Raw genomic sequence first — 18,414 nt, forward strand, 5'->3', positions numbered from 1 at the left:
GTACCAAACAACATCTACCTGTACTCACCTGAGTAACTCACTGAAAAAGTTATGTGCACCCCTGTATATATGTATAGAAAGGTACAAAGGTCTTTGTGCGTATGTATATATAGATATAGATATATGTATGTATATATATATATATATATATAATATATATACATATATATATACACATATATATATAAATATGTATATTATATATATAAATATGTATATTATATATGTATATATAAATATGTATATTATATACATATATATACACATATATATATATGTATATATATATATATATATATATATATATATAGTGCGTGATTATTTAATGAAGAATAAAATGTGAGACTATATATTTTATAAAATCTGAGAATATTAAGGCACGTTTTACAAAAGGTTTAGGATAGCAGCTTATGGCATTATTCTGTTTTTAATCAACAATGTACTGTGAAGCGACCCTCTGGCTCGTGTTGACCTATTCTTTATGGCACTGTGTGTCCAACATGGCCACTCAGACGTTGTTATTGATGGCTTATAACTGACCTATAAAGCATTATTACAACCAGATATATGGTTGTCTACTCACAATGTTCCCCCTCGTGCACCGACCCTCCGACCGGCCGCGGTGCATAAAGTGACAGGTCACAGGAGCCCGAGCGGCCGCCGGTCGTTTCCAGCCTCTCCGGTAGAGTTTGCTGTGGCCGTTTCCTTCGCCTCGCTCCTCTCGGCTCCTCCCCGTCTGTGTGTCAACTCTGTGACGGGTCACGTTATCGGAGGGGGGCAGTCGGTGTGGAAGCACTGAGCTCCCTACCGACGAGTCACCGTCGGGCCGCACTTACCGTTAAATATCAGTCAAAGAGTTGACGGGAAAGCGAAAGCAACCGGATAACATCCTTTATCATCCCGCCGCGGAGCGCGACGTCGGACACACGGCTGGAATCCACCCGGAGCCGCTCGAGCTCCCCGCGGGCTGGATGCGAAGCTCGGCGTGAAAGGTGCACCGGAGTCGGCCGACGACATGGGGAATAAATAGTTGGTAACGTTGCTTTAATTCCGTAATAATACACCTACCGTGTTTCATTCGACTACCACGGGGCTTAATTGACAACCGGAAACAGGGTCTCCGGGTAAAAATAAAATGTCAGTGTCGCCCGGTGGAAATTTGTATTCGTCCTATTTCTGTGTTATTCAGTCGCAAGTTGTCACTCGCTTCCCAAACGCCACCGCTCGTACCGTCTTGTCGCGGATTGTCAAACCAGAATCCCCGGGCCAAATGTTCCATTGTCCTTGTGTTTTATTGTTTTATGGTGACGGTAGTTTGAGAGGTTTGGTCGAAGTTCCCCCGTCGGTGCACTTCGTTGGACACTTGACTTGATCTGAGCTGCTCCCGGTGCTCCCGGTGCTGGAGGCTCCTCATACGCATTTACCCCCGCATCATTTATCCACATCTATCTGTGCCATTTTGGACAAGACGTAATCCACATATAAATATAGGCCTAATTTTAATAAATATATTTATCTGTGTGTGTTTAAAAAAAAAAATTTTAAAGAACGCCCTGCAGGAAGCAGTAAATCAATATTTAGATACTAATTCTCCGTTTTGCTCTTTTTTTTTCTTGTAGTCACACATCAGCAGTTTGGATCTGGCTGAAGTCATGGATGAAAGTTGGAAAAACTGCTTTGAAGAGGAGCTCCTGTGTCCCATCTGCCTGAACGTGTTCGATGAACCCATCCAGCTGCCATGCAAGCACAACTTCTGCAAGGGCTGCATCTCTGAGGCCTGGGCCAAAGACGCCGCCGCGGTCCGCTGTCCAGAATGCAACCACGACTACGAGCAGAAACCCGCGCTGGAGAAGAACTTTAAGCTCGCCAACATCGTGAAGCGGTTTAACGCGCTGAACACGGACAAAGTCCCCGCCGTGCTGCACTGTGTCCTCTGCAGACGAGGCCCCCCGCTGCCCGTGAGGAAAGTCTGCCTGCGCTGTAAGGAGCCCTGCTGCCAAACCCACATCCAGACGCACCTCCAGCAGCCGTGTGCGGCCCCGGGACACCTCCTCGTGGACGCCGAGGAGCTGAGCGCCTGGACCTGTCCCAGACACGAGGAGTACCGGCTGCTCCACTGCGAGGAGGAGCAGGTGGCTCTGTGTCCGTTCTGCTGCATCTCTCACTGCACTCACCAAAGACACACAGTGTGCGATGTGGATACGCAACGCATACACATGCAGGTACATACATTGGCAGCCGCGCATGCTCTTACTCACCCAGCCGCTTGAAACTCTCTGCTACGAGGCAGCTGACTGTCAAAAGATTCCATAGATGCACTTTCTTTTGGTTGGTCTATAAAGGCCTCTTTCTCTTTGCCTTTTCCTTTATTCGTATCTGATGTGAGCCGACTGGACAGGTGAAAGCCGACCCTTTGGGGTGGATGATAGCACACACACACACACACACACACACACACACACACACACACGCAGGCATACTTCCCACACAGCTTTTAACCTTGACCAAACAACCCATTCCACACTGCCACGCCTTCACATTAGCCGGCCTGTGCCCCCGGGTAAGTGCTGTGATGCAATCTGCATCCACCGGAAATGATGACCCCTGTGCAGTGGGGGCGGATCCTCGTGTAGTCGTATTATCTCAGCTCCCCTGATCAGTTTCAGGGGGGAACGCATACTGGTAAGCCGATCGAGGCTCAGAAATGAATGGAATGAAATGTCCTGTTTTGAGAAGAAAATGCGGTAATATGGGGACGTTTTCAACAAGCCAGCAAGTTTCTAACGTTGCATTTCATTCTAGTCATCACCAGGAGTTGGGCATTTTCAGGAAGACAAAGGTAGAAAAGAAGGAAGGGAAAGAGCAACATGGATTTCCAATATCAGTGTGTATGAGCATGTGAATAATGAACTGGCTTGGCAGGCCAGGAGGAAGAGGGTGTCTCTCATAAGGCTGTGTCCACTCCACTATGGTCCTTTTTTTAGTTCTATACATTTACATACATTATTTCAGTTCACTCCCTTTTCAAAAATGAAATGTAAGTGGCGAGGTGTAAAAACACGACCACCCACACTGCCTCATGCACATTTCTTCTGTTTCTCCCCATCGGTGAAGGGGCGGAAGTGAGAATCGGATTAGTTTTAGCATCTGCCATGTTGTGGCCTTAATACGTTTGGTGAATGTTTTATTCCAGTTGGGAAAGTTACAGGCGCTTTTCTTTCCGGTGTGTGTGGCTCACAAAGTTCTAAATCGTTCAAAATATTTGGTGAAAACTGTTGCTCCGGAGCTATAATTGGGACAAAAGATGTCTGTTCAGCCCTTTCCGCAGCTGCTCTGTACACACACACACACACACACATATGCACACACACACACACACACATCCACCCATCTTGCTGTGTTTTGACAACCGTATGTCCGTCGGGTAAATGGAGTGATCCAGGAGTCCGAGCTCCTGTCTCTCCTCAGATTAACGCTGTGCGTGCTCTGGCCTTCAGACACAGAGCGCCTCTCGTACTGACGAATGTGGCAATTGCCGAGAGTTCGGTTTCTTGTTTGCTGGTCCACTTCTTCAAGTAATTTGAGGCCAAAGTGGCTTCTCTCTTACTGAGAGGTCGTGAGCTGTGGTCTATTCTGGTCAAATGATTTTTTTTAAATTCCCTTGGCAGCACTCTCTTTGCTTTTGGGATAAACAAAAAGGAAAAATGTAATGTAGCTATGTTCATATCTTTGGCTCTCGATGGAGGCTTTGACGCTAACCTTTTGCCGGCTTGCTGGTCATTTCAAGATGAGAAAGAAAGAGTGATATAACAGTGATGTGGTCGGTGGGACAGCCGGAGATAGAGCCCTCTCACTCCGCCTCACCTTGGTTCTCTCAGGCACCTCAGCAGGAAACCATCGCTCAAGCTCTGCCGGTTGCTGCTTCTTGTATCGGGCTGGAGTGAGTCAGTTCCTCAGAATGCTGAGGGCAGTCCATTGACATCAGACGTGGGGAGTAGTTGTCAGTTGATTGTGAAAGAGGCTCTCTGTTCATTGAGCCTGAGGCTCTTCATTTAAACATGAGCTTCCTGGCAACCCGCGGGTGTCTGGATGCCTAAACAGGACAGTGGGGAAAGTGATCATTGGTGGATTTAACCTTGATAAAGGTAGGCGTTCACACTGCTACAGAGAGATCGGCAAGCAGACACTTCCCCCTGTCCCCTTTGTGCCTTTTCACGCATAAAAGACAAAAAAGGGAATTGGAGGAAACATGGCGAAATGAGGAAGACACGGTTGTTGACTCGAAGCATCCATGCACAGAAAAGCCGTTTCCATGATGTGAGGCCGTGTCACACGAAGCAGGACATGCGCCGCTTTACGATGGCAATAACCCAACAAGGGGTTCTTTCCTGTAAAAACAGCAGTCACACAGAAGTTATGACACACAACGGCGACTTTATGGAGTTGTTAAGACGGTTATTATCAATGCAAGAATGCCGTCTGAAAAGTATTGTGCACACAATACATGAAAAACTGGACGAGCCAAGGAGCGAGGCGCCTGCTCTTCATGTCACCGCTCCTTCAGGTGCGTTTAACTTCAGGTGCTCTGCAGCTTGAGTCCTTGTGTGATTCTTTAAGGCTCCACAAACACGATGATTAATCATCGTTTACATCTCATCTCCTCTTCTTTCATTGCTGCTTTATTTATTTGATTTGTTTACCAAAGACGAACTCCACAAACTTCCAACCTCCGCGCTGTGCTGGTTGTGTGCTTGTTGTGTGCTTGTTGTGTGCTTGTTGTGTGCTGGTTGTGTGCTTGTTGTGTGCTTGTTGTATGCTTGTTGTGTGCTTGTTGTGTGCTTGTTGTATGCTTGTTGTGTGCTTGTTGTGTGCTTGTTGTGTGCTTGTTGTGTGCTTGTTGTATCCTTGTATGCTTGTTGTGTGCTTGTTGTGTGCTTGTTGTATCCTTGTTGTATGCTTGTTGTGCTGTTGTTTGTTGTGCTTTGTGTGTGCTTGTTGTGTGCTTGTTGTGTGCTTGTTGTGTGTGTGCTTGTTGTGTTGTTGTGTATGCTTGTTGTGCTTGTTGTGTGTTTGTTGTGTGCTTGTTGTGTGCTTGCTGTGTGTTTGTTGTGTGTTTGTTGTGTGCTTGTTGTGTGCTTGTTGTGTGCTTGTTGTGCTTATGTTGTGCTGTTGTGCTGCTTGTTGTGTGCTTGTTGTATGTGTGTCTGTGTGTGCTTGTTGTTTGTTGTGTGCTTGTTGTGTGCTTGCTGTGTGTTTGTTGTGTGTTTGTTGTTTGTTGTGTGTTTGCTGTGTGATTGTTGTGTGCTTGTTGTTTGTTGTGTGTTTGTTGTGTGTTTGTTGTGTGTTTGTTGTGTGTTTGTTGTGTGCTTGTTGTTTGTTGTGTGTTTGCTGTGTGATTGTTGTGTGCTTGTTGTGCTTGTTGTGTGCTTGTTGTATCCTTGTTGTGTGCTTGTTGTGTGCTTGTTGTGTGCTTGTTGTATCCTTGTTGTATGCTTGTTGTGTGCTTGTTGTGTGCTTGTTGTGTGCTTGTTGTGTGCTTGTTGTGTGCTTGTTGTGTGCTTGTTGTGTGCTTGTTGTGTGCTTGTTGTATCCTTGTTGTGTGCTTGTTGTGTGCTTGTTGTATGCTTGTTGTATCCTTGTTGTGTCCTTGTTGTGTGCTTGTTGTGTGCTTGTTGTGTGCTTGTTGTGTGCTTGTTGTGTGCTTGTGTTCCACAGAACTGATATCTTCAGTAGAACTGGATTTGCTGCGGGTAAATGGCCAACAATTCATCAAACAGAACTGGCTCAGCCGGTCCTCATGCCGAGAGAACATGTGATGCACACGTTGCTCTGAAGTGCAGTCAGTGGTCAACAACACTGAGGGGCATGGGAAGTCTAGATGTCAATGACATTCCTTCAAAGTAAAAATGTAACAACACACAGTGACTTAAAGGCAGGCTTGTTGCCCCAGCAACCGTGTTATGTACAATATATCATTTTGATGATGTCGGGCTTGCTCCACCAGCCCATGTTGTTCCCCATCTCATCGGCCTTTAAAGTCAAATGCATTCTTGACTTTTCCAGTGAGACCTCCTTTAATGCTGACAGTCAACACGGCAGAAGGGAAGCAAACAGTGGAGTGGAAACGAAGCAACTCGCCCACATTGCAGAACACAGTTCGAGGCTGTGTCACTTATTCACTACTCCCTTTATCACAGCAACTCAATAGTTTAGGCACAATGCATTGCACTGTGGGATTGTATGCAGAAAGTAATACTATGAACAATATATTCTTTCCATATTTTCTGAGGGCACTATATCGTAGAAAAAGTAACTGACTCAGAAACTGGACATTCAGCCTGCGACCGGCTAACCTTCAGGAGAATGAAGCTGGTGGAGACCAGAACGCTGATCAAAGGAGAATTAGTATCGGACATATATTTGTTTGATGGCCAAACTAATTTAAATGTTGGTCCAAGTCTCCTGGCTGTGTCATAAGGCAACTGTTTGCCACACGTTCGGCAAAAACGGCAATAGTATACGCCGACGTTGTTTTTACAGGTTGTTATCCCTAATGCTTCGTTCACGCTCCACAACTTTAGCTCTGAATTTCTGTTCCCAGACAGTTTTTTCGGAGCTCCCGGAAAAAAATCCCTAGATCAGATGCAAATCCGCGTCGGCACTGCACTCGCACAGCGACGATGAAGTGTCGCTGTGCGAGTCAGGGAGCGACAGCCAATGAGAGTGCAGGACACGGGTTGAAGGGGAGACCTGGTGGAGGGGTTGCCTTTGCCTGTAGCCTCCCTTTGTGTTGTTGTTGTTGTTGTTGTGGCACCTAGGGGGTTGGATGAATGAACATAACACAGTGACTGATCGACATGGGGGGAATAGCTAAGATGTGGAAACTGGCTATTCTGTGAACGTGACTGCCGGGGTGACTTTTCCTTCTAAAAAGTAGTTTGGAGAGCTCATCGGGGATTCCTCCTGGGGAAAGAGCTTGTCGTGTGACGCCGGTCAGTTAAACAGTGTGACCATCGCAACGACTTCAAGACATCTGATTAAAAACAGCAAGTTGTGTCGTATGAACCGCACAACGAACTGAAAGTCCTTTAGTGGCACAAAAGAATCCCTTCGTGTGGTCTTTCCCCCGTTAGTTACCTTAAATTGTAAACCATGTGACTGAAATATTTCTGCTGTGACCCAGGTGGAGATTGGGAATGTGTAAAAGCGGGAGTAGCAATATACGTCGGCTCGTATTTAATTGAGTCTTCATTTGCTGTTTTTAGGTTTGTCCAAACTTGATGGCCTGTTGGACTCTGTGGTCCAGTCGTGGCCAGCCAGTTGTTGTACATAAGACTCCATGAGTGTTGTCAGCAGCTGAAGAGGGCTGTTGCTGTGATACCACAACGTAGCTACTCTGAAACTCACTCACTCGAGACCGCAGGAATGTCCTCAAGCTCCCTATCTCTCTTTTTGATTCAAACTTTCCCTCTGTTGGTTTCACCCTCCTTTTTGTATGTCTTTCTCACTTTCCTTCTGTCCATTCTTGGCATGTGCGAGCAGAGCCCAAGAGCACTTTCCCCTCCCGTTCCCTCTCTCCCGTGCACACTCGTGCGGAGGGAGCGAGCCGACCCCGGCATTATGCACACAGACATGACGATCTGTCACCGGGAGGCCAGAGCACACAATGGGAGCGACGCATGTGGCAAAACGGGAAAGCAGAGAGGGGTCGTGAGACACCCCCGCTTTTCGCTCCCTCCTGCTCCCTCACATCCACATTGGCTTTCACATATAAATACATACACAGGGCCTTGTTGCCATGACAGCAGGTTTTCTCTTATCTGGGCATGGTGCCTTTCCCATGCAGAAACAGTTCATTAAAAGGCGTACCTGCCCTCCCCAGTTCCTAGTCAGCTGTCAGCCTGTGACAGGAGATTGATTTCCATCTCCTGCAAGTAAATGGAGACGGATTATGTTTACCGGCTCTTCAACTGGCCTTTGGCTCTTTTTGCACTCCGAGTCCACGGAGGAAGTCGGCCGGTCTAACAATGGACTTCACTTGACGGAGCAGGGTCCCCGACCAACCGAGATGCAATCACAGATGCATGTGTGTGATTGTGTTTGCTGGTGTGCTTTTCCTCATTGACGAGTGCACATGTGCGCTGCGCTGGCAGCTGTCGTTTCCTCCGTCTAATCAGGGTTGTGAAAGAGATCGTCTTCGTGTCTTCGTGACTCCTGAGTAGCAGCCATGTTTGCTGAGGTCACAGCAGAGAGCGGAGAAGCAAAACATTTCTTTTCGGTTTGTGTTTTATATTTCTGGTGCGTCCTGTTGCGCTTCACCCGTCTCATCCATCTGCCGTCCGTCACCTCTCAACAGGCCATGCTAATGAGGCAGCAAGGCCGACTGGACGGTCGTGTTCAGAACATCGATGAGCAGCTGACCAAGCTGGAGTCGGACAAGACGCTGATGAAGGTACAGTACGGCTCACGCGGTCCATGTACTTGCTTGTTCTTTGTCGTTGTGTGGGTTTGGTGCTATAATTTAGTCCACGCGCTGCTGTAACGAAATGACTCCGTACCTTTGTTCACTGTTCCAAAATGAGAGAAAACGTCATCTATCTCCAGCTTTGAATGGCTGGTGCATTGGGGTAGAAAATACATTTTGCAAATGACTTTGCTGCTTCAAAAAGCACAAATTCCCCAACATGATGTAAGACAGAAAACATATTTTAACCCGTAGAGGAATGAAACTCATCAATTCCTTTCTGTGTACTGAAGTTTTAATTTCACCTATCTTCAGCATTTACATGTTTTCTGCTTATAGTTTTGATTTAAATGGATGTAGTGTATATTTTAGAGGTTTATGCGGAGACTTTGCAGAAATAATTGGTAAAAAGGCAAAGATGTTTGTAAAAGTTGACACGCCAGCAATTTAATATGCACTTTCGGATTCCTTGTAAGGGACAGATTAGAGGGAGAGTGGTCAAATTAAATGTGATGACTTTAGCTGGTCATTTTGACATGTAAAAGAGGCGGCGTTCCTTTTTAAAAATGGGTGTATGTGTTTGTAAATCAACTCGTCCCCGTCCTTTCTCCACAGGACGCAGTGTCTGAACTGAAGGAGCGAGCCCGAGGCCAGTACCAGAGGATGCATGCGCTGCTCGAAGCCAACCAGGCTGAGACCATGCAGATGCTGGAGAGCACTTACACCATGTATGTGAGGAAAAACACCCAGCAGGTTTTGCAGCTCAACGAGAAGCGCCAGGAAGCAGAAAAACTCCTGAGCTCAGTCCTAACGTTCTTCAAAAGAGCAGACGGCATTAACTTCATGAAGGTACAACTGCACTCGTGTCCGTCAGCCACTCAAGCTCAAATAGGTTTCGCAGTCTTCACATCCACAGAATCCAATGATGCATTCTCAAGAACACAAAAGCAAGGTCACTGGCCCAAAGACTGTTCATAACACACGTTGATGTACTCAGACACAGCAGGTCCATTGTCTGTCAATAAATGTCTCTTTCTGTCCTCCGATAGCAGCTGTGAGTGCGATGGTGTCATGGCGGGTCTGAATGACCTTTGTGTCTTATTGTCTTTTTCAGAACACAAAACCGTATCAGCTGCTAATGGACAGGTAATCACTTCTACTTCTATTCCATGTCACTCTGCTGGTACTTGATTGTATTCATCGTTGTGGCGTTTGGTTTCCTTCAAAGAAGCACTTCATTCCTTGATCTACTGATGCTTTCATTTTGTTTTGGTACGACGACCCTCATTCTGCTGTCATAGAGGCTATACATGTTGGATTGACAAATATTCTTGTCCCAACCACAATTAATTGTTCATATAGTTGTGTAAATTAGGAGGAGCCTAGTAAATATATAAATATAATCCTACTCACAATGTGTGTTCATAAAGAAGAGATCTACTCCACTGGTGAATGTAGGCGTACGTCATCTGAGAAGCAGAGTGTGCTTCAGTCTTCCAGGGAAGTAAAACGCAAGCCTCAAGTGAGGCTTACTGAATCTGATCCACAGTATATCATGTGTCTCTCTTTTTTTAGGTCAAACACGCACCTGAGTAGCGCTATCCCTCTGCTCAGAGTGGGCCAGCTCAATTCTCATCATTTGCTCTCTGAACTTTCAACGAGAGAAAAGAACATGCGAAAAATGCTGGAAGGTAAGAGAAAGGTGGAAGAATTAAAGATGAGGGGAAAGTGTATCTAAAGATATTAAACATCAATCTCTGGGATATGGTGTTGTCTGAATGAACTTGTTTGATTTCTGCCCCGCCACCACTTGTCCTTCTCAGAACCGTTTAACGAGGCTCACATTCTCGAGATCGTCCAGTCTCACAGCAGCGCCGATGGCTCTCACATGGGGACTGACTCCGGACTACAGAAGAGGAAATACGGCATGGCTTTTCTGGAGAGTAACACAACAAACTCCACCTCCCAGGATCCTCCTCCGTTGCTCTTCGGCAGCAAAAAACCCTTCCTGGCTGATCAGAACCATCATGCCTCATCCATGTATTCCTCTGAAGGCCTCTCCCAGAATCCCCACGGTGGGCCCGGCCACAGCCGACTCCTTGGCACGGCGGCCCACCACATGGTGGGCCTCGGGTCCAGCTCTAGCCACCACTCAGGGACCATATTCCCCCCCTCCCATTTCTCCAGTGGAGGTGCCTCGCAACAAGCCATGTACGAAGGGAGGAAAGTACTGATGTGCACTCTGAATAACTGCTGCTGCTCCAGGGCCCCCGCTGCTCGTGCCCGGCCTCCTTACCCCGCGTCGGACTCCTTCCCCTCCATGACCTCTCAGGAGTTTCCCCCACACGCCCCGCTCACGACAAGCCAGCCACTGCAGCATTTTCCCATGAGGGGAATGATGGAAGCCGCACACACAGCCAGGCACCCTGACTTCTACGGGCTGTACGGCCAGTCTTCAACCAAGCATTACGGGACCAAGTAATAAACCAGAATCAGCATTTGTTCCATGTTCACGAAATCGAGAGTTATCATCGATTTCCTCATTTGCTTTTTTTGTTACTTTAGATATGTTTATCAGTTTGTGTTTCCAGCGCGCCATCATGAATATATTATTTTGACATCTACTTGACCCCATTTCGGGAAACCACGCCCTGTTCATGTTTTTAGCCCGGTGTACTTCTTGAATCACAGAGGCTGTAATTTAAAAGCAAGTTTGTATTTTATTTATTTTTAGTTTCAATTTGACTGGAAGTGCTAATGTGAATAATGTAGTCTTAAATCCTTTCAGGCAGTGAACAAAATAAATGACATATCCTTCATCATGAGTCCTGACATGGGACTCCAGAGACTTCAGTGCCTAAAATGACTGTTAACATGCTCTTATTGGACTTGCCAGTTCCTCGCTCTTGATTATTTCCTGTTTGCGGTTGAAAGCATGCAGGGAGCCTCTCCATGCACTCCAAAGTCCATGTGGCTTTAGGAACACACTGGACTTCAAATGCTTGTCAGGTTTTTCATGAATTTTTATACAAGATTATGAATAAACCAAAATCAGTTGAAAATATGAAATAAACAAGCAGAATACTTTACCTTTTGTTGTACTTTAAGCATCGGTTGACACAGTTTAATGCAATCTTGTGGGCCTTTCTCCATGGTTAAAGTGTCAACTCTAAACAGTGGCACAGAGGCGCACATTGTGAGATTTGTTTAGGTGAAGCGGTTTTACAGGTCAGCGTTATTGTAGTGCATCCCACCATGCAGTTCACCCACAATCCATTCAGAGGCTCAAAGGCTTGTAAATGAGGAAAAAGAGACCCCGTGTTTGAGATGCACTGCCTTCAGCGGAATCACAGGAGGAGGTTTGGACAATGATTTGCTGCAGACCGAGCCACAGAAGGCCCATTATCTGCCAATTTAGCACAGTTCACTTCCTTGTCAACATCCTGGTCTCATTCCTCTTTGTCTCATTATTGGTGCTCATTGTCAAGTTAGGTCAGAAAACAGGAATAACTGATGAGCAGCACCTGCCTCCCCTCACCTCTCGCTCTTCGTCTCCCGGGGTATCATTTGCCTGGGCTTGACGCGGAGGAGGAGGAGGAGGAGGAGGATATAAGCGAAGAGTTTTAATGAGGGCTGGGACAGCGTAGTCATCTACTTGTCTGTCACTCATACTCCTTTCATCATTCCCCTCCCCCCAGCTAGACGGTGAGATAGATGGAGTGAGCTGAGGGGAGGGGGGGAGGGCGTAGAGGGAGGAGAGGAAAAGGGAGGAATGGTTAGAGGGGGAGTGGGGGGGGGGGGGAGTGTGGCACATCACTTATTTATGGGTTATGAAATGCTCTCTCCTCTTCTGACGATCTCCTTTTCTCTGGTCCAGTCTGTTTGCTGTTTTTCTGTGAACACACACATTTCTGATATTCTTTCCAAAGCGCTCGGCCACCTCTAGCAGTGAATACACACGGCAGAGGAGGAGGAGCAGAGGTTTAGTTACAGTGTGGCATGGATCTGACATTTAGTGTGTGTGTGTGTGTGTGTGTGTGTGAGCGAGAGGGAGAATGAGAGTGAAAGCCTATTAGCATTCCCCTTGAGCACTGTTCCTTCTGTGTGTGTTATTAATAAAATATACAGTAGATATCCTGAAGGAGGCCATACCATTAATTTAATCCATATAAATAATGTCATATATAGCTGCATGTTTATATCAACATTGCCACTTTAAACTCTAAAATGTAAATCAGGGATTTAAACGGTAAACAGTGAACTCTGTTATATTTTAGTTTAAAATTGGTCAGAACTATGTGGAGTCAGATCTCTTAAGCAATATTTGTCCACTACAGTTCATGAAACAGTAGTTATGTATCAATATTACAAACGTTACGCTTGGAAAAAAGGTGTGTAGCTTGTCGTGTGTGTTTGGTTTGTGCAAGTTGAATCTTGTGTGAGCGAATGTGTGCTCAGGTGTCAGCGCACAATCAGGAAAGTAGGATCTGCGTACATGTATGTGTATGTGTGTGTGTGTGGGTGTGTGTGTGTGGATGTGTGTGTGTGTGCCCATTGAGGTTACATATAGGGTACAGGGTGATGCACTTGACAGCTGTGCTCTGTTGTGGCAGGTGTGTTAGAGCTGTATATGTATGAGTACAACACGCCCCTGCTTGCATGAGGAAATTAGCCTGTAGAGTGTGTGTGTGTGTGTGTGTGTGTCTGTGTGTTTTCAATGCATGGGCAACTGTCAGCTGGTGTGCAGCTGTTGTTTGTGTGCTTTAGTCCGTGTCTAGATCCCCTATTGGAGTTACAGTGGGCTCTCTCTCTCTCTCTTACTCCACACAGTTTCTTGCCCAGCAGCATCGATATTGAACAATCAAACATGGTCAATATCACCAATATAGGTGTGGTTAAAGTAGTCATTTAAAATGAAGAAGTTCTCCAACTCACAAAAATAAATTGAATGTAATAAATCACCTCATCACTGAATACCTCCTGGAATGTGCTGAACATCGCTGTTGATACAAAGCAGCTGAGGGTGGAGCTTCCCTCGGTAACTCCGGCCTCTGATGAATATCATTGACATACAGCCCCAGTACATCGGCACAGATGGATGTCGTATTTGGAACACATGAGTGGCCATTATTGCTATTAGTCTTGACACACACAGATTCTTCGCAGTCCTCCCAGTAACACTGACTGTGACATAAACAGCATAATGCATTCAGAGTGGCTATTCATCAAACATGCAGAACGCTAACCTTCATCTGATAAGGTCTTTGAAATCAGTGCCAAAACTCTAATTAAGGAGTGCACACACACACACACACACACACACACACACACGGTGGCGAAAACATCAAAGAGAAGGATCTGTGGCCAATTTTCTTTCATCTACCGATCTATTTTTGCCAGTGGAAATCATGGTAACATAACCGGTCTCCTGTCATCTTTATTCAACAATAAAACAATGTTTATTAGGGAAACAAGCAAAGACAGGAAAGGTGTGTGCAGGTAAACTGGTGTGTATATGAATATGGCAGGCCTGCATTTCAGAGGCCCTCTGTGGAGAACAGCTGTATTATTGAGTGAGAATACAGCTGCACGCTTCAGTTGTTGCTATCGTAACTTTGGCCACAATGTAGTGACACACGCTATTATTAGAGGTGGAAACTAATACAATATATTTACTCAAATACTGCACTTGTAATTATAATAATCTGATTATTCCTTGTATTATAATTTTTTTTCTAAAAGCCTAGTAGTTATTGTACCCCACATCATGCCTTAAGTTATTTACTTTTGTTCATTCGATATATACATGCAGTTTTTAATTGAGGGATTCATTTGTATGGTGCGTGTGTGCATGTGTGTGTACGTGCGTGCGTGCTCTGGGTGGAGGTCTTTCCTGCCTGCACCTGATGACATCACGATGACGAGCTGTCAAACAGGAAGTGGTTTCAGCTAGGCGTTTTTCTTTTACCTTTAACATCTGTATCTTTTCTCAGATTTTCTCACACTTTTTTTTAAAGTGGAGCAGGTATGTGTTCCCGCCTCTTCGTCCCGCGGCTCTTTCCTCAGTCGTCTGCCACGCAACATTTGGGCGGATAAGGCGGACAGAAAGTGAACAGACGGTGGATGTCGTCAGAAAACGGGAGCCGCTTCAACAGAGCGCCATTATGTCTTTACGTTTTAATGCCATGTTTGGAATAACTGGACTTTCCAAGAACATCTTCATTTACTGGAACACAAATATAATTTGAGTTTTAATTTGAAGTAGGTCTATGTAAATTCCTTCGGGACCTCCTCGTTGTGGTCGGCAGTATGGCTCTCTTCAGTATCAGCGCAGCCAACAACACAACGTCGTAACCCGCTGAGACCACGTGGGCTTCAGATGGGCGTGTCGTCCTGTGGGGAATCATGCGTGCGCATGCGCCGTATGGATTTGTGCCACTCGCACCAGCTCTAAATCGCTTTCCTATCTTGAGGAAGTGGCTGTCGCACAGGTGGTAATAGTCTGTTTATCTATGTTTGTCTGACATACTCAATGTGCTGATAACTGATGTTTTCAGATTTAAAATTGCTTCAATAATAAAATAGCAGGCCTTTTGACAGCAGCCATTTTGACTTGCCACAGTAGGAAAAGCACATGTGTAAGTAATGAAATCAATCATGGCGTTGTTCTATTCAAGTTTCCCAGAAGAGTGAGCCTTGCATGCACAATACCAGGTGATTATAAACTAATATAAATTATTAAATAACATACGTAACAAAAAAATGTTGTGGTTGCAGACAAAGCTGAAAGTCTGCATCCGACAGATGTTGATGCATTAAACTACAGGTTTTAAATTAGTTACCAGCAAACGGACATCCAATTTGTTATTGTATGCTAATGTTTGCATTGATTTGTACAGGCCGCACACAATAGGCTACATTACTGAAAACGTGCAATAATCATAGGCCTATCCATTGTTTGACCTCGTTCTCAGTGCATGCATGGCCTCGATAAACCTGAACTCGTTTCACATTGACAGATTACCTGCTCTAGATGACGAGGCTGACTTGAAGCTCGGCAGTGACATAATTACAATCAACAATGCATTGTTGTGTGTTTTTAATAATGCTGTTCTTCAGGTGTTGTGGGTGAGCCAGTCTTGAGTGTCTTTGTCAACGACACCAACCACAAAGTAAAGTCATCTTATTTCTCGTCACATGCCAACGGCTTCTCTGTAATTCAAGACAAGGCTCAGAACTACTGATCTGTGAAAGTATTAGAGATCATCATACAGTGCATGGATTACTAATGAAGTACAGTGAGAGCACAACTTCATCTTTGCTAGAAATTGGCTCATAAATATGGCTGATGCTGAATTCTTTTAGCTCATTAAGTTAATGAGGCCATCTTATTTCCCATCCCAGATATATATTTATATATATATATAGATCTTTTTTTATTTTATATATGTTTAGATATAAAATGTATAAATATTATTTATTTTATATATATATATATATATTCTTATTTTTCTGCACTCAATAAAATGCTGTGGTGAACATTTCATTGTCACCATATGGTTGATGGTTAACTAATTATACGTCACAAGCTGTTTGGAGAATTGAGACATTTGCTCATGTCTTCGCTGTTATGGACAGAAAAATAGAACGTTCCAATGCAGAATATAATTCAATAACATTTTTTAAATAACATAAACATATGGTAGAACATTAAACATGTTACAGAGATAAAGATGTATGCACAACGTGTATGTTTATAGTGCATCTATACAAAAAGAGAAAGCCAAAGAGTCACGGGAAAGCCAGAACTGCTGCTTTCACACAAATGTGAAAGCAGCAACATATCATATTGAAATATGATATGTTGTGTGTGGGGGGGGGGGGGCTCTTTTAGCAAGACATTTGATTTTGCATTGAGTGATGCTTCATTTTCAGTCACATTTATTTCAACATGAAATGGACGTTAACCGCACTGGACGCCTCTCCAACCTCTACATGGAAGGTTGAGGACGTCACGCATCACACAGACACTGGACCATAAAACCCTTATATCTCATAAAAGTGGTGTACGGGTTCACAAAACACCCACTCAGCGCACGTGGAGCTGGATGTGGTTTATGAGTCAGAAAATAAGAAGCAGCAGCAGCTGCTTCAAGTCAAGGTGACATTAAATAGTTGGTGCATTGTTACACATTGATATGCTAACTGTCCCTTTGAGAGAGAGAGAGAGAGAGTGAGAAAGAGAGAGGGATGGCATCACTTACAAAACGTGACAACCACATGGGACACTCATGGGCAAGAGCGCGGGTACGACGCTGTGACGATGCTAAATCATCAAAGCATCCCAACCCGACTTGTTTTTGTGCCTCCCCCTCAGCCGCCTCTCCTTGTTAATAGAAAGCTGCCATCAAGGGCATCGCACAGGTGGTCCTTTCTCATGTTACCATGGCAGCACCTGGCATGACTTACGTGTTGGGAGAAAACGTGTCTCACGGACATCTGGTGCTCAGCAGTGTGTCTTGTTCAGCAGTCTCTCCCTCAACCTCTCACTCTTCTACAAGTTTGAGGTACTTGGGCTTTGCTTGAGTCTAAACCAACGATATCTACAGATCTCAAAGGTTAATATACGATGCTTTTTATGTAATGTCTGCAGCTGTAGTTAGCAGGTTCTTTACACATATCCTTCCTTTCCAGTGAAAAGCACGTATCTCCATTTGTGTTGTGTATGAAGGTTTGTGATAAACTGAAAGATGAAGTATTTATTTATGGGTTGAGATCATTCTCCTTCTTCCTACGCTGAGTAATCTCTTTAAACAGCTTCTTGGATCAGCTGCAAAAAGCTGCGTCACAAAGCTGAGCTTATGAAGTATACTTTTCAGAAATGTCTGGATCTCACTGACAGTGACCCTAAAAACATCTTGTGATCGGATAGGATGCGTTACTGTAGCTTTAAATGCCCAACAGAATATAAAGAAGTTTAAAATAGCACAACCTCAAAACTTAATTAAACTAAACTTTTGATTTAATGCAAGTTATAGTTGCGATATTAAAACCATTACTTCAGTGAAGTATCTGAACGCTTCTTCCATTCTGGCTGAATGTTTTTAAGAGGACTGTAATGTATCCATAGCGTTGTGTTGGGTGTAACGGTGCTTCTCCCATCTCTTCCCCGTTTCATCTTCCTGGTGCCTGCAGCCCGTTTACTCTTCCCACAGACGTTATTTTCCAGCAGCTGACCGATGGACACAACTTTGGACTGGACTTCAGTTTATTGGCTTTTTTCGCAGTTGAGTTATTGTCCAGATAAACCGTTTATTAGACAGCAAAGTACAGGTCAGAAACACTCTCAAATGGGGTGTATACGTGATGAAGATCTGTCCTTGTAATTAATTAGCTCTATGTTTGTATCCAATCAGAGTTCAGGAGCTCTAAGATGAAGTGCAGTGTGTCTCGTCCAGTCAGGATCCTGATGAGTCCGTCAGCCGTTCCAGTTACAATCCACAGGGATGTTGTTTACAGCCGACCTGTGTAGATCATGTGTGCACGAGGACGTGTGTACAGTACGTCGTCGTCTTAGTAACCAGAGGCAACCGAATCGGCCTTCATGAAGCTTCAACTGATATCACGATATTTACTTCAATAATTTAAACAGCAAGTTTCTGAGAAAATATGTCTTCACTCATGTCTAGTTTATCTTGAACTTGAAAGACCCTGAAAACCAATGTTTTAAATGAGCAACATAACGTACAAGAATGCAATCTTCAGAGAAAATCTGTTAATTCCCGTAGATTATGTTTATTCTACCATATTGTTAACTTGCTCAACATTGGAATTGAAAACATGTTTCAGGGTCTTAAAATAAAAAGATGGCATTACAAAATGTATCATGACTCAATCACAATGCCTAAATAAAAACATTCTTACGGTGCTTAAATAAAAGCTGTATAATC

At 44.6% G+C, this 18,414-nt stretch overlaps 1 protein-coding gene across 2 annotated transcripts; it reads left to right on the forward strand.

Moving 5' to 3' along the window:
* Nucleotides 1-796: 796 nt before the first annotated feature.
* Nucleotides 797-11,553, forward strand: trim8a (tripartite motif containing 8a). Of its 2 annotated transcripts, none has more exons than XM_056436060.1 (7): nt 797-1,033; nt 1,620-2,222; nt 8,357-8,452; nt 9,080-9,313; nt 9,579-9,610; nt 10,040-10,155; nt 10,288-11,553. In XM_056436060.1, exons 2-7 carry the CDS (start codon nt 1,653-1,655, stop codon nt 10,944-10,946), a joined length of 1,707 nt encoding a protein of 568 aa, XP_056292035.1. In that variant the 5' UTR covers nt 797-1,033; nt 1,620-1,652; the 3' UTR covers nt 10,947-11,553. The 2 variants fall into 2 exon arrangements, with proteins under 2 accessions (XP_056292035.1, XP_056292036.1); XM_056436061.1 differs by having other exon boundaries at nt 797-1,029.
* The last annotated feature ends 6,861 nt before the right edge of the window (nt 11,554-18,414 follow it).

The sequence above is a fragment of the Pseudoliparis swirei genome, chromosome 17 (genome assembly GCF_029220125.1).
Source record: "Pseudoliparis swirei isolate HS2019 ecotype Mariana Trench chromosome 17, NWPU_hadal_v1, whole genome shotgun sequence".
NCBI classification, from domain to species: domain Eukaryota; kingdom Metazoa; phylum Chordata; class Actinopteri; order Perciformes; family Liparidae; genus Pseudoliparis; species Pseudoliparis swirei.